Here is a 21,683-nt window from a genome sequence, read left to right on the forward strand (position 1 = left end):
CTTAATCGAATCGTCAGTCATTGTCTCAATGTTTTCATGTAGACAATTATGTTGCCAATATATGACCCTTTGAGACTATCACCATCGTGGCAGTCCCGCTGTACTGATACTTCGCGGTGCCATGGTCTGAGCCATATCTTCTATCGGTGGAATTAGGTGGGTGGTCCTGTCTCCCGTGTCCACGCTCAAGTCCACAGACAACTCCCTAATGCCACTGAAGCAAATGATCTTGACAGCGCTCAGATTGACCATCTACATCCAGTTTTAGTACTCCAGCCCCTCGGATTTGAGTAGGAGTCGTGACGGAGATGCGACGTGGCTGAGGATCCAAGTCGCCTGGAGCAGCTACTCAACATATAACTGGTCTCGTAGGCTACGAGGACCAAAAACACCACTCTTTCTATTTATAAGTAGCCATTACAAGCTACCATGCCCAAGGTAAAAGAAACGATGTCATATAGAGTACAACTTATTGTATATAAACGATGATATATTTCTACAACGCTAACATAATTCCCAGAGTAACAAGTTTCATCCTAAAATCAGATGGTATCAAAGCCCCAACCGTTTCCCCAAGCGCCCCTGCATATGAAGTTAAGCATTAGTGACCTTTGATGGTGCCCCAAACGAGCTGAACATTGCCAGTAATGGCCTCCACGGGAAGATGCTTTCCAACCCTTTGCTTGTAGCAAGAAGCGTGTCATCCCCTCCGATTGGGAACCCGGTAACTTCCCAGCACCATCCTTCTTTGTCATCGGCTCTGCCGCGCTGGATGTCGCCCATCAGGTTCGCCAGTCTGACAAGATTCCACGCGTCGTGGCCGGCTGGGAATGTGTACTTGTCACCAGTCGACAGCCTCTCGATACTCTCAATCGGGACAGCGGACGCGGCTGTACCGCAAGCGACCACCTCATCGAGATCGTTAAGTGAAGAAAGTGGAAGCTGTCAAGTCGCATCTGATATTAGCACCACCCTATCATAGCACGAATATAGCAAACGTGAGACAACGTGTGTCTGGCCGCATCAGAAGAATTACTCACCTTGACCGTCTCCACGATCCACCCTTCCTGTTGAGCGAGTGTCGCCAGACTTTTGCTTGTCGTGCTGTCCATGGCGTTCTCGGCGTCGGGGATGACAAGCACGTGTTGCCCGTCTGCTGATATCCTGTGGCCGAGGAATGCGCTCGTCGAGAACTCTTCCACGCAGGAGTGTGTGGCACTGTCAAGATGCAATACGATACCATATCCCATCTTCGACGCTTTGCCAATATGCCTCCAGACCTAGAAAGAAATACTAAAATCAGAACTCTAGTTCTCAAGAATTCCCGAATGCACATCAGTTTTGCAAGTCTTTGGTGACTCACCGGTGCGTAGTTCCCGCCCACTTTGAATTTGCCCATGCCCCGAGGCGCCGACCTGTCAAACTCGTCGCTCACGACAGCTTTCAGGGCCTGCTGCCCGTGATGGGGCCTAGCAGGCTGGACGTAGACCGCGAGAGTGACCTCGTCGCCGAGACCCCACAGACTCGTCGAAGATCCAAACAGGACGGGCCGGATGTACAAGAAAGCCGAGTCCGACTCGGCGGGCGGGACGAACTCGGCGTTCGCGGCCACGGCCTGCCGGACGCAGTCGAGGAACAGGTCCTGAGGGGGCGGGGGGAGGCAGACGGAGCCGGCCGAGCGCGCCATCCGGTTGGCGTGGAACTCGGGCCGGAAGATCACGATGCGTTCCCGTTCCCCCGCGGCGCGGAAGGCTTTCATGCCCTCGTAGCATTGCTGCCCGTAGTTCAGGGCCGGGCTGAGGCCCGAGACGGCGATGTCGGTGCCGCCGACGAGCGTGGGGGTGCTCCAGGTGCCGGTGGAGAGGCGGAAGCGGGTCTCGATGTGGCCGTTGACCGGGATGAACTGGGTGGGGGGGAAGTTCTCCCAGTCTGTTGATGGTACAAGAAGGCTGTATTAGTAACCATGTTTCGCATTACACACGCGTGGCTATGCAGAAGGAAACACGTACCAAAGTCTTTCTTGGGGCCTGGAGGCAACATTTTCAGGTGTTTTGTGAACAAGAGGCTTTGCAGATTCCAGGTATTGGCGATTAGGTGAATATGAAATTGTGCCAAGGTTTTCGGGAGCCCTGTCGTAACCACCGAGCCGGCAACCCGCAGACTTATATAGCGATGATAGTCCCATAAGTAAATGTGCAAATGGTTCTTTACTACGATCCACATATAGATGGTCTGTTACTAGTGTTACTAAAAATAGCATCCGTGGTGATCATCACCTTATCGTCGGAGCTACTGCAGGACAAAGGAAAAAAAGTGCGGCTGAGGGTCAGCGAATTACTGGGGTTGTAGTACTACAGATCTTACGTGCGTTTGAACAGCCCTTCCCGGTCCTTTCATTTCTTCAAAAAACATGGGGGCTGATGGGGGATATTACGTGCTTACGTGGACTCAACCCAGCTCCCTGGATTGGACCCCAGATATTTGGCGACAAACGGTGCTGCGCCGCAGCCACCAACGGCACAACACCAGGCTGAGCATCTTACTGTTGAATTACTACCATTGCGCTCGCGCAACATCAGTAGCCATGGACCCCTTCGTTCGTCTATTTACCACGTCGCTCTCTCTCTCATCCGTTGCTTATTTCATCATTTTCCTCCCCCACCCACTTTTCGCTCGTCCTGTTGAGCACTCCATCACCAACTCCATCATCACAGCATTACTCACTGTCAATAACAGTTTTGCCTTCAGTTTCTTTTCTATACGAACAGTCCAATCGCCAGTATGATCGACTTGTCTTTGATCCCGGAGCCTATCCGGAACCCCAACAACTGCCATGTTGACCCCATCCCGGGCTGGAGCTATTCGTACGGCTATCGGCCCAGTCTCGCCGCGGGCGTCACCTTCTCCGTCCTCTTTGCCCTCGCGCTCGGTGCCCACACGTTCCAGGCCGTACGGTCGAGGCGATGGGCCTCCATTCTCCTGGCCCTGGGATCTCTGAGTAAGTCCGCCAGCCATTCTCTTCGAGCATGTTACTTTGACTACCGAGCCAAATCTGATTCTGTCGTGTTTTAGCCGAGCTGATCGGTTGGGCCGGCCGCACCTGGTCGTCCGCCTGCCCCTACAACGCCAACGCCTATCTGATGCAGATCGTCACCCTCATCATCGCCCCCGTCTTCGTCACGGGCGCCCTATACGTGCTGCTGGGCATGTTCATCGAGCTGGTCGGGCGGGGCTCCAGCCTGCTCTCCCCGCGCATGTACGCCATCGTCTTCCTGACCTGCGACGTCGTCTCGCTCGTGATCCAGGCCGTCGGCGGCGCCATGGCCTCGTCGGCGTCGAGCAACCTCGAGGACGCCTGGCCGGGAACCAAGATCATGATCGGCGGCGTGGCCTTCCAGCTCATCGCCATGACCGTCTTCGCCCTGCTCGCCGTCGACTTTGTCCGGCGCTACAGCGGCATGGACGCCCGGCTCTCCCGCGCGCAGAGCCCGGTCCTGGTCGCCATGTTCGTCTCGCTCGTCGCGGTCTACACCCGTAGCATCTTCCGCACCATTGAACTGGCCGAGGGCTGGTCGGGTTACCTGATGCTGCATGAGCGGTACTTCCTCGCCCTCGACGGGGCCCTGATGGTGCTTGCTGTCGGCGTCTTCATCCTCTTCGACCCCACCCGTGCTTTCTCCGGCGTCCAGAAGCAGCAGCAGATCCCTGCTAGGAAGACGTCGAACGAGTACTCGCTCTAAGCGGCGGTTTATTGTCTTGACGGAATTGGCGGGCCAAATAGTGATGCGGATGGGGTTAGCAGCAGCTTTACAAAACTGGGGCGACTACATCAGGACGGGAGGGAGGTTATGGTGACTTGTGATGGAGGACTATAGAGTATGAGAAACGTTTGCAGGCGTCTTAAGATTGTTTTTATCAGTAGTAGAATAGGTTTATTTCAATGTTTCGCTCAACTCGCGCTACCCCCACTGTCTTCCTTGAACAATGTGTGCTCCCCTGCTTGGAAGGCTGCTATGTAACGAATTGCACAGAACTTTACTTCCAACTAGCGGTATGATCATAGCAAAGGTTGAGAACTTGCAATTCTAGCGCAAAGTTTATTGTTGCTCTATCACCCTTTCATACAGTTTTTGTTTTCCGTTGTTCTATAATTTCAAGATGGGTTGCAGCCGTCTGTGGCGGTCATCCCAATCTGCGTTGGCTTTAGAACGGTGGCAACCAACCGACGAAGAATTCAACTGAAGAAATCATATAACGTTATGACGTTCTTCCGAGTAGAAGCTTGGCTTGGCTCTATTATTAGATTTCGAATTGCCTGTTATGGTGGGATCGGCTTACGGCGATCGCGCTGCGCCTCGTTTCCATCCGCCAATAGAAATGGGTACAGATAGTTGTAAGCAAGCATTACTATTTCTTTACTCTCAATTCCTATGATCCTAAAATACATCTTCAAAAGTTCCCCCAAATCCTACTTTTACTATGTCTTGGGACGTCTGCGCCATTCTTGACTAAAATACTAGTAACCATAGGAAGGCCACGAGGGCAGAAACGCTGAAGTATCATGACTCCGTATAATGTACAGGATGGCTGTGTAGGAAGCAGCTATCCCATTATTTATCTGCTTGGCCCAAGGGCTCAAAGAGATGCACCTAGATAGCTAGACGTTGCAAGTTGTTTCAAGAGCTTCATTCGTGTCGATACCCCTACTAGTCTATTGCACCATGTTTTATCCAGCACTTTTGGCCGGCGCGGCCGCGTCGACAGTTTTCTACGTCATATTTCGGCTTGTCTATCTGGCCTTCTTTCACCCCTTAGCCAAGTACCCAGGCCCTTTCCTCTCCAGGTTCACCAATGCTCGAGCCTCGTACTATGCTTGGAGAGGCGACATCCACATAGATGTATGGAGATGCCACGAGAAATACGGTGAGTCCATATCCAAAACCCTCAAATCACAAGTGCGACCCCGGGCTGTGACTGACACGGCACTTCACCAGGTGACTACGTGCGCTACGGCCCAAACCAGCTCTACATCAACACCGCCAAGGGCCTACGCGACATCTACGGGCCGACGACCTCTAACAAGTACCTCAAAAGTAGCCACTACGAAGTCATGACTCACCAAACGGCCAACACCTTCACCCACCGCGGCGGCAAGGAGCACCTCCGACGCCGTCGCATTATGGCCCAGGCTGTATCAACCAAAGCACAGCTTGAATACGAGCCACGCCTGGCCGCACACATTCAGAAGTTCTGCAACATCCTCCTGCCGCCTTCGGTAGAGAAGGACGTGAAGGCTGGCGAAGAGGAAGACAAGCCATGGGGTCAGCCGACGAACGTGGCCAGGTGGTGCAACTACCTCGCTTTCGACATGATGGCCGACATCGTCTTCGGTGCGCAATACGACCTTCTGGGCAGCGACAAGTTCCGCTACGTCCCCGAAATGATCGAAAAGTCCAACGTCCGGATCTCCTCCTTGGTCCAGTTTCCCGGCCTCTCCTGGCTCAGGCTCGACAGGCACCTGTTCCGGGAAGCCATCTACGCGCGCAACCGGTTCCTCAAGTTCGTCTTCATTCTTCTGCGGGATCGCAAGGCGTTCAGCCGCGGCACCTTGTGCGGCGTGTTCGAGAAGCCCCCCATCACACACTCCAGCGCCGACGGCGCGAACCCTTCTCCCGCCTCCCGGTCGGCCTCGTTCGATGTCTACAGCCGGTTGCAGGAGGCCCGCGACCCTGTGACGGGCGACGCCTTTGGCCACAACGAGATCGCCAGCGAGAGCACCACCTTGATCGTGGCCGGGTCCGACACGTCGGCCTGCGCCACGGCCTCGGTGCTGTTCTACCTGGCCAATAACCCGGCGGCGTACGCGCGGGCGGCGGCCGAGGTGCGCAGCAAGGTGGGCTCGCGGCGCCAGCTCACGGCCGCGACCCTGGCCTCGTGCGAGTACCTGCGGGCCTGCATCGACGAGTCGCTGCGCATGTCGCCGCCGGTGGGGACGGGGCTGATGCGCGAGGTGGCGACGGCGGGGCTGGTGGTGGACGGGCAGGCGCTGCCGGTCGGCTGCGAGGTCGGCGTCGGCACCTACGCGATCCACCACAGCGCGCAGGCCTACGACGACCCCTTCGTCTACCGGCCGGAGCGCTGGCTGGCCATGGACCGCGAGGAGCGCGCCCGCGTCCACGCCTGCTTCGTGCCCTTCTCCGCCGGCATCCGCAGCTGCCTCGGCAAGGGGCTGGCGTACACCGAGATGACGCTCACCGTCGGCCACCTGCTGTTCCTCGGCGACTTCAAGCTGGCGGGCGGCGAGCTGGCCAAGGTCGGCCGCGGCGACAAGTCCTTTGGCGTCGAGGGGAGGCACCGCGAGGGCGAGTACCAGCTATACGACCATATTGCTGGCCAGAAGAACGGGCCCTGGCTGCAGTTCACGAGGAGGGTTGAAGCGGAATCGTGTTGAAGGCGGGAAGTGGTTGTGGCTGGATATGTGGCTGGAGCTACTGAGCCACACGGTGTATTTGACTTTAAAGGCGCGTATCTGTCGGAATTATTAGACTTAGATCTGTAGATTATGGAAGCACAATATCAAACATATCGGCCGTCTGACATGTCACTGGTTGAATGCTGAGGTGGTATTTGTTTGGTGGTGGTAAAACCCCAGGCGTGTGTCACCCAGAACACAGCAGGCCCCCATCCCTAGTACCTGTAGCTTTATGGTGGGGCGGCTCGTTCCGAAAATTGCCAGCAGACACCACCAAAATTAGCATTCGCAGTGGTGAGATCGCATTGAAGATCTATGACTCCGACTTGCAATTGGTTCGGTTTGCTGCTCCTGGATCAACCAATGCCTATGCAGGGCCTGCGACCTCCGTTGCCATCTTCTTCTTTCCATACATAGGTGTGCGCTCATGGAGCCTTGAACCCCGAAGCCGCCGGGTCAAGAGCGTTGCAATCGAGGACCATGAACAGCCTCTGTGCCTTTGCGCCGCCGGTATCCAGCTTTCAGGTCGGACTCCGAGCTGTGTCGAGCCGCCCCGCCAACGTCGCACGAACTTCTACCCTGCAGCGATTCGTCTCGTCCGCGTCGCGATGCTTTACCACCTCTCGAACCTCCTGCCATCCTAGCCCTAGGCTAGTCGCACCTCCCTCTGGACTTCTCCGACAAAGCCGGTTACAATGTGACCGCCGCCTGCTGCCGCGGACGTCGGTTCGAACGGCCTTCATGTTCCGCGCCATCATCCACTACAACCAGATCCCGGACTCGTACACCGATGCGGACGGCCTCCCCTTTCGCAAAGAGGAGCTCAACCCTCGCGAGGTCAAAGAGATATTCGGCCCGCACATTCAGGCGGCAGACGCGAACCGGCTACTGAGGATAATACACGGCCGCCGGGTGGCTGGCACTCTGGATGATCCCGATCTCCAGCAGAACACCGCCCAGTACTCGCCTTCGGATAAGGTCGCCGCATTGGACTATCTTCGCAAGCATATCCCCGTAGACGAAATCGTCAATGCTGGTCTCCGCGCCGAGGACGAGCTGCGGCTCCTCGAGGAGCAAGAGCAGTATGCCGAGGCAACAGAGCCAAATCCTGAAACCGAAAAAGCCGCCGCCAAAGTACAAGAGCCAACTCAAGCGCCCATTGGAAAACTGCCACGGAAGCCCAAGAGTGACTCGCCCTACGGAGAAAGTACAATTGATCGCATTCGGGCGCGGAACATGGCCAAGCAAGCAGCCGAAGAGGCGCGTCTCGAAGAAGAGAGGGCGAGGCGGGAAGAAGAGGAACAAATGGCCGGCGAAACTAGATTGTCCACTGAAAGAAGTCAGCCGCAATACGTGAGTCCGTGGAGGCGGAAGCACGCCGAGCGCGCGACTTCGAATCTCGAAGCACCCCCGGACAAGGCCATGTGGGAGCGCCTGTTGCCTGCATTCGCGATGTCCGCCCTGGTCCTGTTTGCCGCCTACCTCGCCACCGAAATGTACAAGCCTCCCACCCGGTCCATGAGACTTTGGCCCGATATCCCGCCGGCTGCTGCGACTTGTCTGGCCCTTATTCTCGCCAACGTGGCCGTATTTGGGTTGTGGAAGTTCCCGCCTGCTTGGCCCCTCTTGAACCGATATCTCCTCCTCAGTTCCGCCGTCCCTCGCCCCTTGCAGCTAATCGGCGCCATCTTTTCCCACCAAAGCGGGCTGTCTCACTTGATCCCGAATATGGCCGGACTGTGGTTCTTCGGTGTGCGTCTGCATGACGAAGTCGGCCGCGGCAATTTCCTGGCCATCTACTTCACCTCCGGCACCCTCGGCTTCCTGACCAGCCTGACGTGGCTCGTCGCGACCGGCAGCTTCCACGTCACGACCCTGGGCGCCTCGAGCGCCATCTGGGGCGTCATCGCGGCCTACTTCTGGCTGCACCGGGACGACGAGTTCAAGATCTTCGGGTACCCGCCGGACCCGTGGAAGGGCCCGCAGGGCGTCATCTTCCTGGGCCTGCTGCTGGGCCTCAACGTCTCGGCCCTGTTCTCGAAGCGGCGCTCGCTGATGGACATCCCGTCGCACCTGGGCGGCTTCTTCGCCGGCGCGCTCGGCGTCGACTTGGTCCTGAAGCGCATGGACGGCCGGGCGCGCGTCCGGGCCGAGAAGCTCAAGAATATGGGCGTGCTGGATAAGGCGCTCGAGCAGAAGACGGGGTCTAAGCCGGTCGCGAAGGATACGCCGGTGCCTTCGGTGCCGACGGGTTCGTCGTAGGACGGCGAGAGGCTGCTTGCTGTAATAACAGTGTATATTGCATGTATATTGCTGCCTATAGAGTACACTATCTTCAATAGATCATCTCCTTGAACATGAGTGTTGCGCCGCGTACACTCGCTTCACCACTTCATGAACCCTCATGGTTGTTTATTTTATCAGCCCAACCCGTTAGTGCTTGTGCATCGCACCTGGGATAGTTCCCAGCAGACACGGTCTGGTGTATTTTACCTCTACGGCAATCGACCACCCTCTCGCAATTGATGGGCAGAAGCAACACTCAGCACAAGCTGCACATCATCATGTCTTCGTGGTATTGTATTTGAATTGTTGCTTGGTCGCAGAATCATATCGATCATCAATGTGTCAGCAAGGCCAACCGTGGGGTATCAACAACAACTTTTGTCCTCTCCATTATGATCATCATCCCCCCACCCGAGCAATTGTCGCTTGCTTTCTAGGCCCCATCTGCCAACTCTTCATCATCTAAACAAAGGGAAAGATCGTCATTACAATTATCAACGCCGTCGCCTCCCCCCTCTATCTACCCCTCATTCTTCTCTTCCCCTCTCGCTATATGAGCAGGCTACTTGTACGTGTAGCACATGGCCCCGTCGGTGGTGTCGAGCACCTGGCCGACGGTGACGTCCGGGAGCAGGCCGGCCATGGGCACGCGCGTCTGCAGCGTGAGGGGCGCGCATGGCCGCGCCCCGTCGGCGCAGCCCTCGATGGTCCGCCGCCGCGCCCCCGTCGTGTCCCGGTCCTGCCACGCCGCGAACACACGGTCCACGTACAGGTGGTGCATCCAGAAGACCGGGTCGCCGGGCGAGGACCGCACGTCGGCCATGACGCTGCCGACGCTGTTGTGGCCGATGCCGTGGGGGCTGGAGTCGCGTTAGTACAAGGCGCCATTTGAAGCATGTGAAGGGACGGGTAGAGGGGCGGGTAGAGAGAGACTGTTGTGAATGATGAAGGGGGAGATGAAGACTTACCCTTGCTCCCAGCATCGCGCGAAGTCGGCGTAGTTGTTGCGCGAGAGGCAGATGTTCTCGTAGTCCTTGTTCACTTCGGACGTCATCGACTCGTCAACGGCACGGGACAGGCAGTGCGGCTCGCTGCCGGATCCGGGTCCGATATGCAGAGTGGTTCCAGCAAAGCGCTGGCGGGTAATCACTTGGTCAGCAATTTGTACAGTCCGACATGTGCCAGCTTCCACCATGGCACCCCATGAAGGGAGGAGAAAAGTACTCACACCATCAGTAATACACGTCCCCGCCGTCCCGTTCCCCTTGGGCAAGCTCCCAAAATACTCGCCCGTGAAGACGGGCGCAGCGGCGAACCGACCCGCGTCCCGCGTCTCGTCCCACCAGGGCAGGGCGTCCACGGCGAGGCCGCACTCCTTGCGCAGGGCCTGCTCGAAGCTCCAGACGAAGTAGCGGTGCCAGATGAGGAACATGTCGTTGTTGTGGATGTTGGGCGTCCAGGCCTGGTGCAGCCGCACAAAGTCCTCGTACCGGCTGGTGGCGGGCGGGAAGTCGCCCGACGGCGGCTTCGACTGCAGGCACGCGATGGCGTCTACCAGGGCCCGCTTGCTGCGCGTCGGGTAGTCGCGCCACTCGAGGCGCGGGGGAGCGGTGCCGCAGGGGGCGGCGTCGTTCTTTTGCGCGTCGACGGTGCTGTTGTTGTTGTTGTTGTTGTTGTTGTTGCTGTCGCTGTTGGCGTTGGCGGGGGTGCCGCCGTTGGCATTGGGTGGGGTTGCTGGGGTTGCTGGAGCTGCTGGGGCCTCAGCAATGCTCGCCGAGTCGGCGGTGGCATTGTGGGAGTTGCCGCCGTTGGGGAGTGGTGGGGGATTCTCTGCGTCGGCACCTTGTGCGGAGGCGACCTTCGGTTTCTCTTGACTGCTGTCCGCCGCCGCCGCCTGCTGCTTCGCGTCCTCCATCTTCACAGTCTCGAACTTGGGGAAGGCGGACAAGGGCAGGGCAGGAGCCGACGCGGCCGCTTCGAACATCCGCACCGGATCCGGGACTGGGATTGGCATGTTGAACGGCAGGGTGAGCGCAGACACCGCGGTCACGCCTCCGCATATCGTCAAGGTGAGCTTCATGGTAGTGGTGAAAGAGCGTGGTGGACTGCTTCGTAGTGAGTCCGTAACTTGGAAAGTGGTGAGCTCGAGATAGTAGACGACTATCCGGCAAGGAAACTGAGAGAGCGAAATGAAATGATGGAATCAAGTCTACAGGAGAATAAAGAGTGGCATGGCTGGGTATGTATGTCAGCGGAGGAATGCAAAGATTGTGGACTGCACGAGGCGTTGTGGCATCAGTGAGGCTCTCAGACCCCGAATAGCTTGGTCTGCTGAACCACTTTCTAAACGTAGTGAACGTTATCGCCTCTGGCCTGTCATCCTATTCAGACCACGGAGATTGGGGAACTAAGGCTGCGCCTATCCTGGGGCGTTTTCGCCAAGCAATGGGACCGGTTCATGTTGTTGTGTCTTGGCGCGTACTTGCTGCCCACAATAGCATGGAGAGTTTGATGAACCGTCGTTCGGTGGAGTTGAGAATGTGGCGATTGACTTGAGACCCTCTCTAAGATAGAGTGTCTGTATGAGCCACAGGAGAATGGCGAAATGCATAGCACGGCAATGAGCTGAATGGTCTGCCGTACCTCGTACCAAAGGAGCAGAATCTAGACTCAAGATCGGGCCAAGCCACAGGGACGGGTCGTGTTACGGGATTAGTTCCCGAAGCCTTGCCGTCATCTTAGTTCGCATTAGAGGGCTGCTAGTTGCAGCAGCCACTGCTGCGTAGTGGATGGGTGTCTCTCCTTGAACTGATCTCGCCACGCGAAACAGCACTGTCGGAACATCATATCCGAAAATACTTGGATGCAAGACAAACTTCCCACGGGCCCTGTTCTATGGCGAAGGCATAATTTCCATGCGAACATCGACATGACGGAAGATTGACCCCAGAGACATAACAAACGCAATCGCGTCGGATTGCTTTTTATCGTCCGTTCTCGCTTTAGCTAGTCATCCGCTGTCAAAGTATCAGCCGCGGACTTGGCGCTCAACGGCTCGTTACGACTTGGGACTACGGGAGTATGGTCAAACCCACGCCCGCTTGAGGTTCAGCTGAATGGAAAATCCTCTGGTTAGGGCAGACAGGATCAACATTCGAGCGCGGTATGGTATCTCCTGTTGGAGAACTGCTTCCGTGAATGTGTGATTCAGAGTGAAGATGCAGATCGGCAATTCTCGTTGCTTTTTAGGTCTATTGTTGGGATTGGCCGCTCGCAGGCAGGCGTCAAGACATCCGAGCGGCTCTGACCCTAATTAGATCGTTGTGACGTAAATGCACATCATTCATTAGCTCGTCACCTCTTGATTTGTGACAAACAATAACATAACCAATTTCGCGGTTCCTAGTCCCCGGCACTTCTATGGTCTGCAGTGAGACTCTATTCTCCCATTTAATTTCTGAGGGTAGGATAGTCGGATTATATAAGCATGGTTTGTGGCGTCGTTAGATCCGGAAAAGGGGTTCAAGTGCCGGGCTTTCATGGATGACTTAGCGATTGCCAAGGACAGCGAAGACGACGGTTTCCATTCAAAAGGCTCTTTCGCTGCTTTCGAGGTAACGGAGGCAGTTTTTGTCGGCCTTGCTAAGATCGAGGTGAAATATATTCACCAACTATGAGGAGCTTGGTTTATAGTTTATTGAGCAATCCCAAATGACTATCTCTTCAGGGGCTCTGCGAGCCCCTATCTGCCGCGCTCGCGTTTGCCCACGATATACCTTCTGGGCCAATTTCTAAGGTATCGTATCCCGGATGATCGTCTCCATCAGTCCAAATGGTACTTGAATGTACCATATCAATTCAAATAGTATGGTGCATCGCATTCATTGGACTTCTATAAGTACTAAATAGCAACATCTTGCCTTGCTAACAAGTTCTCTCTGATACGTTGCGCTCTTATCTGATGCGACTGCACTACAGGAACATGTCGCCCGACGAAGATTGGATGATGCGCATAGAGACAGGCGCGGCAAGATATCACCCCGACCACGGAAGTGGCCGTCCCGCCGCCGCCAGATCATCGGCGTGGAACATACCGGTGCTTTGGTGGCCCGTTCGGGGACGTCCACCGATTGACGCGGTGCAGAGCCAAATTTACCACCCGGTGTAGGATGGCTGCATCTGCTACGTTGGCATTGATGTCGTCAGCCGTCTTTGCGTCCAGCAGAGCAGGGTCAAGGGTAACTAACGGGTCCAGTTCCAGTAAATATGCTGTTCTTTAAATCAAGCGATGAGTAATTGACATTGGCATGGCGCTTGATGAAACGCACCAAAGATGTGATATTGGCCAGTCTATATGCCCATTTGAATGCGACGGCGATAGCCTCCATAGGCCAGTTCGGTCACCTAAATGGCCATTGAGCGGAGCGGCGCACCTGCGAGGAGCTCGGTCTTCTCTAGTGTGCTGGCGATCTTGCTGGCAGGACCAAGCCGGTTGAGCGGCAGCTCATCTTGAATACACACCGGCTTTTCCTGTGGATGGGTTATTTGATACAGGTCGTCGAGACTGGCGGAGTTTCTGGCCACGACGCCATAGTGGGCGTACACCCGGCCATAACGCGGGCCGTGCTGCCAAGTCGCTGTCGCCTTATCGTCGACGTACCTCGACTAACCTGGTGCTTTTCAATTGGGAGTCGCAAAAATAACACAACACACTACTCACATCGTCATCACCCAACAAACCCCTTCTCGGGTGTTCTAGGAACCAGAGGGCGCTGGTGAACGAGGGGTTGACGATCGAGGCACCGCATAACGAGAGTGCGACAAGGCGCTCTGAAGTTGGGTTCGCTACGAAGATGCGTTTGATTGAGGAGGTTGTCACCTCTCAATTATGCACTATGTCTGTCCGATTAATTTGGGATAAAGCATTCAGACATGGGAGGGCATGGCGTGATATAACCTTTCAAGTAATATCGACTTGGCTGGGTGTCTTCTCGCGACCACCCAGGGAATACGCGACCTTCCTATTACAAAAAGCTCGAACCGACGTCAACCCAGAAACTCGAGAAGTCGTATTCGGTGATAACGGAATTAAGATCGGAAATGAATTTGAAGAAATTCGTCGTTGGTTGACAATTCGGTGTGAGCCTTTCCTGTTACTGTGTAATTAGTGTTGACACTGAAATGAAGTCACGTACGAAACTGCCGGCACCCCTGTCCCTGCCAGTGCCTTAGCTGGTGAAATAGAACATCAAACCAGCGGAATCGATTCTCCAGCCTGCCAAACGCATTTACTTTTCTTTTTTCTCTTTTTTTCAACAATTCATTTCAATCACCTGTCCCTAGAGTATGTGATTTATCAAGTCTCTTTTTTTCGCAGCTTATGTCACTATCTTGGTAGGTTGCGGGCACTATTGAGATCGACCCGAAGACACATGAATTCGTGTCGTCGCGCTAAATCCCGACGCGTTCAACCCCTGCACGTAGAGGCCCCAGCTACCAGCTGGAGTTCCTCCAGTTCTCAAACTGCATCCATCTTCGGAGCTCTTTACAAGCCAATTCGATGATATCTTCTCTATATTGAACTAACATCCCACCGTCATCTTACGCGTTTTTATCGGCTCTTGAGCTCCCGACCATGCGCCCTGATATTACCGTCTATGAGTTGACGGACTCTGATGCGACCGGGAGTGAAGAAGACGACGACGAGGTTGTTGGCGGGGCTGCAGGCCAATCGTCCGGTTTTCCGACTTTGACGTCATGGAAAAAGGAGTTTGGCCGGAGCATCAACGCCATTGAGACGTTTGGTGATGTTGCCTGGTCAAAGCATTATTCGAATCTAATGCTCCCTGGTCTGGAGGTCGGAGGCATACACATCCCACTCCCCTTGATAAGGCCTCGCGATGCTGAGGTCATCAGAAAGGCCTGCCACCGAGCCCCCTTCGGTCGCGGCGATGAAACCGTGGTTGATGAGTCTGTTCGAAAGACATGGGAGGTTGGCCACGAGGGCTTCAGTTTCTCTAACCCGAAATGGGCCGAATACGTGCAGGCACTCCTTGATGTGGCCTCAGTAGAACTTGGCATGTAAGCATCGCGACCTTTCGTTCTTATCAGGCCCGGCATCCTAACAATGAGACTGCAGGCCGCACAATGCGCGGGCCGAGCCGTACAAGCTTCTCTTGTACGACCCTGGGTCCTTCTTCAAGCCGCACAAAGACTCCGAAAAGGCCCCCGGTATGATCGCCACGCTGGTCATCTGTCTTCCGTCAGCCCATGACGGAGGAGACGTCCACGTGTCCCACAGCGGGCAGCGGTATGTCCTCAAAACGAGCCAGGATTCTGCCTTCGAGCTCACCGCTTTGGCCTGGTATTCTGATGTCACCCACGAGGTCAAAGAGATCACCTCGGGCCATCGGTTGGTTATCACATACAACATCGTACTGGACGGGAACCCGTCTAGCAAGCCGTCAGCGGGTGGCGTTGTTCAACAACAAGTTGCACTGGAGTCTATGCTGAAGAGCGCACATATCCGTTACCCCCATGCGACAAGGCTTTTGTACCCACTCGCACATAAGTATTCTGAGACTAGCCTCTCGCTGCATACGATGAAGGGCGATGATAGAGCCCGGGTATACGCTCTCCAGAAAGCATGCGCTTCGTCTGGGTACCTGCTTTTGCTTGCAAATACCACCAAATCCCGAACGGGATTTGAGGATGAAGGCAGCGACTTTGACGATGTGTCTCACGAGCTTACCCATGTCGCGACATGCGACGGGGCTCAGGTTGGTACAAGCATCAATATTGATCCGAACTTCATAGGCCCAAACCCGTATTCTGATCGAGATCCCGATAGCGAGACCGAAGGGGACTTCACGGGGAACGAAAGCATGCCTTCTGAGTATAGATATCATGACTCGGTAAGTAAATGAATGACCCTACTCTCGGCATCGCAACTGAATGCAACCGATAACTGATCTCAATCATGCTGCACCGTGCTAGGCTGCTGTCATTGTTCGCAAGGAGGACTTGGCAGACTTCCTTGATATCAGATCACTTTCAAGAGACAACGTCGCAAGCAATGTTGCCAAGCTGGTCGTCAAGACTTTCTATGACACAACCGACCCTGCGCCTAGAGTTGCCGTCGAGCTTTTGAAACAGCTCGTGGCCCAACCTAAGAGGCGGATGGGCAAAACCCTCTCCGAGATGCTGTCGTTTGCTATTGAGACGGGTGATTTCGACCTGTGGAACGAAGTTTTTACTAATGCCGTTCTTGATTTTGGCCGCCCGGATCCGACTTTTGGCTCATATCGCAGTTACAATTACTCTCGCCCTTACGGCTACAACCACTATGACTTCCAAGACTCATGGGCCCTGGGAAGTTTGACCCCTGTACTGTCAAGGCTTGCGTCACACTTGAACAAAAACAGGATGGGCCGTCTGCAAGGAGACTGGGACAAGTAGTAAGCTGGACACCCCAACCACTATCCCGGATCAGAACGCTCACTACATACCACAGCCTTGGAAGGATGGTAATGAATCTTCCCACTTTGGACGATGTTGATACAGCTCTTGGCAATCTTGCCAGGGACTTGAAGATCATGGAAACCAGGCAGTCTCTCCAAGAGTGGAGTGTCTCTGTCGCGGATAATCGATTCAGAAACTCTACGTCCCGCCTCAACTCGAAAGACTGCTCCATGATCTTGAGACTCTTGGGTAGAGAGAAAGGAATAGAATGGGTCAATGACAGGTGAGTACCTCCTGCGATTCTCAAAACCTGACTGAGATCAACATACGCTTACCAACACTATTGGTGGTCTATAGCTTGCTGCCAGCGTTGAAGGACCGCGCGGATAAGTCCTTGCTCCTGACCCTAAACCCTGCAATGCTCGATCGCGCAGCGACGCAGGATACGAAGGCAATTGCAAAGGATATTTTCTGGGGCACCGTAGACCAGCTCGAGGTCGATGCCAGCGATTTGGTACCGGCTGTCGAATCTAGCTACTCGGTGGGACGCGGTCAGTCTCACTGGGGCGAGTTTACGGATGTTTCAAGGTACAGAGAGAGTCGGATCGCCGGTTTTATGCATCTTGCCAGAAAGTGCATGCTGCACGGACTTTGGGACGAGGCAGACAAGGTGATAGACATCTGCTGCAGCAGTGTCGCAGAAGCACACAAGAGACCCGTACTGCTACAGCAGGTTCAGGGAGTTTTGAGGGGCTACAACGTATCCTACGTGCCGCATAAGTGGGCGGAGATGTTCCTTGCTGACGTCGTTGATACCATCCACCAATCTGGTCGGCCAGCACCGGCAAGCCTGAAGCCCTTCTTTGAAAGTTTAGTCAGACATTACGTCCTGGCGGAGATCGGTCCCTTCCCCAAGAAGCCCGCTGGATGGGCTCACAAACGCCGAGATTGTCCTGGCAACACCTATGTCATAGGCGATCCCGACCGTTGCAGGGACAGTGGGGCGTGTAAGGAGCTCAATGATTTCCTCGCGTCGAGGACCGAGCAAACACACCGCTTCTCCATGGTCGGGAAGCTCCGCGACCATATCCAGTCGCGGCTTCCCGCCGAGCAGTTCCACTGTCAGACCGTCAAGTCGGGCTCCCCATACACGCTTGTTGTGACGAAGCTGGGAACCGAGTACCAGGCGGACTTCCAACAGCATCTGAAGGACATCGGCAATCTGGAGAAGCGGCTTCTGGCGTTCCGGACGCCGTGCGTACAGGCGGCGCTCGGGAGCGAGCTCTACGCCGAGCTCGTCCTCCTCAACGACATTCGCAAGCCTCCCGGTAACAATCCGGACGAGCGCGTGCCCTTGGCGCACTCGCAGGTCGGCCCGGCGCCGAGCGTGCTTGCCCGGGGGTCCGGGAACAAGAGACCGGGGAGTGCATCTTTTGACCAGCCAGGCGCTTCGAGGATGCGACTCAGTAGCATCATGGACTATTAGGCATGGGTTGTCAACACAGGTAAAACTCACCTCACCGTCTGGGCAGTTGCGAATGGCACTGGGGCCGGTTTGACTAACACGGTTATCATGTTCTGTTGCATTGCAGGTCTTCAATCAAAAGTGCGTTCTGATTCACCACAGCGGGATTTCTGTATGATCAGGGTGCTACGTCTATTCAAACAATTGAAAAAATTTAGCTGAAGTCTGGCCTTGAAACGCCCTCACTCTCTTCGTCCCAGAGAAGTAAGCGCTGCTTTTCAATGATGGAAACTTGACACAGGTGACTTCGTTCTTGCAGACCACCCAACCCCAGATTTCAGTAGGCTCTAGCAGGACTAGCAGGGGTCCAAATCCGGGGATCGGGGCATCCTGGCGGGGTGATTGGAGCGCCTACGGCAGCTCATCCCCTATCAGTCATAACTTGCTGCTTACTTCCCGATCAGCCAGTGAGTCACGCCGGTGTAGCCTCCATGCATATATACTCACTTCATGACTGAAAACCACAAGACGAAAGCTTTTGAACTATGCGTCTTTTAATCAAGCATTATACAGCTTAACTCGACGTGCCAGATGGATACTATCACGCCAGACGCTAAGCCACCCGCTGGAGGAGTGCTAGCTGAGCCTCCCGCGGTCGGGGTCTTCACTAACATGAACCCTGTAATCCCAACTGCACCGCTGGACCTCGATGAAAATGAACGCCCCAAGGCCCGCACAAAACTGCGCCTGTATGCCATCTTGGCCGCGCTCTATGTAAACCGCCCAGCCTGTCCTACGAATAGCCCCATAAGGATGCAGCTAACAATTCCACGTAGCTTTCCCTCTTCATAGCCGCCCTCGACCAGACCATCGTCTCCATCGCCATCCCCACCATCACGTCCGACCTGCACTCGGCCCAAGGCTACGTCTGGATCGGCGGCGCCTACCTCCTCGCCAACGCCGCCACGGGCCCCATCTGGGCGAAATGCAGCGACATCTGGGGCCGCAAGCCGCTGCTGCTGGCCGCCGTCGCCCTCTTCACGGCCGCCAGCCTGCTCGCGGCGCTCAGCGTCAGCATGACGATGCTCATCGCCGGCCGGGCGCTGCAGGGCGTCGCGAGCGGCGGCATGATGCAGCTCGTCACCATCGTCATCTCGGACCTCTTCAGCGTGCGCGAGCGCTCCCTCTACCAGGGCTACGTCGGCTTCGTGTGGGCGCTCGCGGGGTCGTCGGGCCCGCTGCTCGGCGGGGCGTTTACGCAGTTCGACTGGCGCTGGAGCTTTTGGATTAACTTGCCCATCGGGGGGCTTACTTTCCTTCTGCTCGCGCTGTTCTTGGATGTGCACAACCCGCGCACCCGCCTCGGCGAGGGGATCAAGGCGATTGACTGGATCGGCACCGTCTCGATCCTCGCTGTGGCGGTGTTGTTGCTGCTTGGGCTGGACTTCGGCGGCGCTATCTTTCCCTGGAACAGCCCCAAGGTCATCTGCTTAATCGTCGTCGGGGGGCTCATGATCGGGTTCTTCGTCTTCGGCGAGCACCGCTTGGCCAGGTACCCCATCATCCCGCTGGCCATGTTCAAGAACGGGTCGAACAACGCGACGTTCCTCGTAGCGTTCGCGCACAGCATGGTCCTGATCGGGATCGAATACTACCTCCCCTATTCCTGCAGAGCGTCCTGCAGGCGTCGCCCCTCAAGAGCGGCATCCTGATGCTCCCCCTCATCGGCACCATGGCCATCATGGAGATCCTGACGGGCGTCGTGATCCACCGCACGGGCCGGTACCAAGAGATCCTCTGGGTCGGCGCGGCGCTCATGACGCTCGGGACGGGCCTGTACGTCACGTTCGGGCCCGCCACGGCCTGCCTCTGCTTCCTGCGCAACGTCGCCTCGGCCCTGTCCGTCGTGCTCGGCGGCGTCGTGTTCCAGAACAGCATGGAGGCGCGGCAGGGGTCGCTCGCGGCCGCGGGGCTGGACGGCTCGGTGCGGCGGGCGCTTTCGGGGAGCCAGGCCGCCGCCAATGTCGGCATCACCCAGACGATTACGGACGGGGTCCAGCGGCACGTCGTGCTCGAGGCGTTTGCGTGGAGCATGCGCAACATGTTTATCATGTACACGTGCCTGTCGGGCGTCGCCCTGGTGGCCAGCGCGTTCATCAAGCACCGCAAGCTTAATGAGGAGCATACGGAAACGCGAACGGGAATCGAGTCGTTGACGAAGGCTGGTTAACACGGCGACACTCGATATGGTTTGCGGCGCGTTGATGTCAATTAGAGCTCGTTTGGAAAGCTTTGAGGCTGTCTCTTATGACAATACATGTACGATTGATTGTATTAGCCAAACACAGGTAGCTACAATTGCACACCGTCGATTCCAGACGCTCGCCACCATATCATGGCAAAATCCCTACATAGGTAAGCAAGCGGCTAAGTAGCGTTCTATTGTGAGCACGATGTGACCGCCAAATGCTCTCCTTCCTGGCCCCTTCTTCCATTCACTTGACCTAAGCCAGCTCAGCTTCAATCACACTCTCCACCGCCCTAGGATGCCGAAAGATCTCCACAATCCTAAACCCGGCCTCGCCCAGCAGCCGCGCCCAGTGCGCCTCGGTCCGCTCCATACCGGAAACGCAGGCCATCAGCTGCAGGTCGAGCGTGGTCATGAGGCTCGTCGCGCCCCGGGCGGGCAGCACCACCTCGTAGATGAGCAGCTTCGAGTAGCCGCGCCGCATGGCCGCCCGGGTATGGCCGAAGATGCGCAGACAGTCGGCGTCGGGCCAGTCGTGCGGCACCGCGTGCAGGAAGTAGGCGCGGCTCCCCACGATGGGTTGTGGGGTGAAGAAGTCGTGGGCCACGCGCCGGATGCGCGGGTCCAGTTCCTCGTGCGCGTGCGTCGAGACCACCTCGGGCAGGTCCTCGACGTACAGGGCGGCGTCGGCGGGGATCTCGCGCGGGTGGCGCGTCAGGAGGTGCTGGGTGTCGAGGCCGTGCGCGCCGCCGATGTCGACGAAGAGCGGGGGCGGCGGCGCCTGGCTGCTGTCGGCGGTGGGGACGTCCAGGTCGGCGCCGTCGAGGAGCCGCTGGGTGTCGTAGACTTCGGTCCAGGCCATTTTGTGGTTTCGGAGCGCTGTCATTAGGCCGATGAAGCTCCCGCCGGCGCCGGGGTTCTTCTGGCAGAAGGCGAAGAAGTCGTCGCCGTAGAGGTCGCGGTAGTTGTCGAACTTCTCCTTGTCCAGGGGCTCTCGGTATCCGTTCTCTTTCAGGAACTTGGCGAGGTTGACGCCGCCGGGGATGGTGTGGTCGAGACCGCAACGGACGCTCTGGTCTATGTAAGATACACCATCGCCCATAGCTAGTGAGAAGGCCGTGGGTTTCCAGGTTTTGGTTTCGACTTCTTCCAGGAAATTCAGGGCAGCCATGTGGTTCAGAAAACGATCTACATAGTTGGTATTCGTTAGCTTGGCCCGGATGAACAACATGGGAACAAAACGTACATAACAGGTTGGGCTCGACGGTGGTATTGCAAAAGCCAAGCAGGCTTTCCAAGGTTTGCGTCTTGCCCTCGTCTCCCTTGCCGACCGCGGCTGTCCATTTGGCCCAGATGCCCAAGTCCTGACAGAGCTGCAGGCCCGCGATCAGGACGGGGTTCTCAAAGGCCAGGGCCCATATCCTCTCGAACGGCGTTTCGATGCGGGCAAGCAATCTGCGCGCTGCCTCCTTCGCTGCATACCTCTCGGTGTCGTTTTTGAAGGAATCGACGCCGATGGAGTCAATGAACTCAATGGGGTTCGTCATCTTGTCTAGGTACGTTAATTGGTGAAGTCAGTGGTTGAAGAGAGTTTTCAGGTTCTGGGGGACCACCATTACCCCAGGGTCCTGACTGCACCGGTGAGACTATGGGTCGAGTGAGGAGAAGGGAGCGATCGCTTCTTGGCGGGTAGAGTAGTATGGCCGAGGTCCCCCAGAGGGGCGAAGAGCGCGAGAGAGTCCCACCCCTAC

The 21,683-nt window shown here is 56.2% G+C and overlaps 8 protein-coding genes across 8 annotated transcripts; 5 read left to right on the forward strand and 3 right to left on the reverse strand.

Annotated features, from left to right (window-relative positions):
* Positions 1-594: 594 nt before the first annotated feature.
* PG985_014346 (branched-chain amino acid aminotransferase) lies at positions 595-2,040 on the reverse strand (the record flags this gene model as incomplete). Its single annotated transcript, XM_066834112.1, has 4 exons — positions 595-942; positions 1,041-1,280; positions 1,364-1,929; positions 2,010-2,040. The coding sequence occupies 4 exons, from the start codon at positions 2,038-2,040 to the stop codon at positions 595-597; spliced, it is 1,185 nt and encodes a 394-aa protein (XP_066678852.1).
* A 741-nt stretch (positions 2,041-2,781) lies between these two features.
* Positions 2,782-3,740, forward strand: PG985_014347 (RTA1-domain-containing protein; the record flags this gene model as incomplete). Its single annotated transcript, XM_066834113.1, has 2 exons — positions 2,782-2,998; positions 3,073-3,740. 2 exons carry the CDS (start codon positions 2,782-2,784, stop codon positions 3,738-3,740), a joined length of 885 nt encoding a protein of 294 aa, XP_066678853.1.
* A 981-nt stretch (positions 3,741-4,721) lies between these two features.
* Positions 4,722-6,451, forward strand: PG985_014348 (uncharacterized protein; the record flags this gene model as incomplete). Its single annotated transcript, XM_066834114.1, has 2 exons — positions 4,722-4,923; positions 4,995-6,451. 2 exons carry the CDS (start codon positions 4,722-4,724, stop codon positions 6,449-6,451), a joined length of 1,659 nt encoding a protein of 552 aa, XP_066678854.1.
* Positions 6,452-6,952: 501 nt separating this feature from the next.
* On the forward strand, positions 6,953-8,734 carry PG985_014349 (uncharacterized protein; the record flags this gene model as incomplete). Its single annotated transcript, XM_066834115.1, has 1 exon — positions 6,953-8,734. One exon carries the CDS (start codon positions 6,953-6,955, stop codon positions 8,732-8,734), a length of 1,782 nt encoding a protein of 593 aa, XP_066678855.1.
* A 586-nt stretch (positions 8,735-9,320) lies between these two features.
* PG985_014350 (Tyrosinase-like protein 1) lies at positions 9,321-10,838 on the reverse strand (the record flags this gene model as incomplete). Its single annotated transcript, XM_066834116.1, has 3 exons — positions 9,321-9,618; positions 9,727-9,893; positions 9,987-10,838. The coding sequence occupies 3 exons, from the start codon at positions 10,836-10,838 to the stop codon at positions 9,321-9,323; spliced, it is 1,317 nt and encodes a 438-aa protein (XP_066678856.1).
* A 3,555-nt stretch (positions 10,839-14,393) lies between these two features.
* PG985_014351 (2og-fe oxygenase superfamily protein) lies at positions 14,394-17,705 on the forward strand (the record flags this gene model as incomplete). Its single annotated transcript, XM_066834117.1, has 5 exons — positions 14,394-14,839; positions 14,898-15,672; positions 15,755-16,215; positions 16,272-16,502; positions 16,577-17,705. 5 exons carry the CDS (start codon positions 14,394-14,396, stop codon positions 17,703-17,705), a joined length of 3,042 nt encoding a protein of 1,013 aa, XP_066678857.1.
* Positions 17,706-18,356: 651 nt separating this feature from the next.
* PG985_014352 (major facilitator superfamily domain-containing protein) lies at positions 18,357-19,914 on the forward strand (the record flags this gene model as incomplete). Its single annotated transcript, XM_066834118.1, has 3 exons — positions 18,357-18,458; positions 18,521-19,294; positions 19,357-19,914. 3 exons carry the CDS (start codon positions 18,357-18,359, stop codon positions 19,912-19,914), a joined length of 1,434 nt encoding a protein of 477 aa, XP_066678858.1.
* Positions 19,915-20,188: 274 nt separating this feature from the next.
* PG985_014353 (uncharacterized protein) lies at positions 20,189-21,479 on the reverse strand (the record flags this gene model as incomplete). The annotated part of the gene is made up of 2 exons (XM_066834119.1): positions 20,189-21,120; positions 21,179-21,479. The coding sequence occupies 2 exons, from the start codon at positions 21,477-21,479 to the stop codon at positions 20,189-20,191; spliced, it is 1,233 nt and encodes a 410-aa protein (XP_066678859.1).
* Between the last annotated feature and the right edge of the window lie 204 nt (positions 21,480-21,683).

The sequence above is a fragment of the Apiospora marii genome (assembly GCF_038362585.1).
Source record: "Apiospora marii strain CBS 49790 chromosome Unknown utg000011l_segment0_segment0, whole genome shotgun sequence".
NCBI classification, from domain to species: Eukaryota; Fungi; Ascomycota; class Sordariomycetes; order Amphisphaeriales; family Apiosporaceae; genus Apiospora; species Apiospora marii.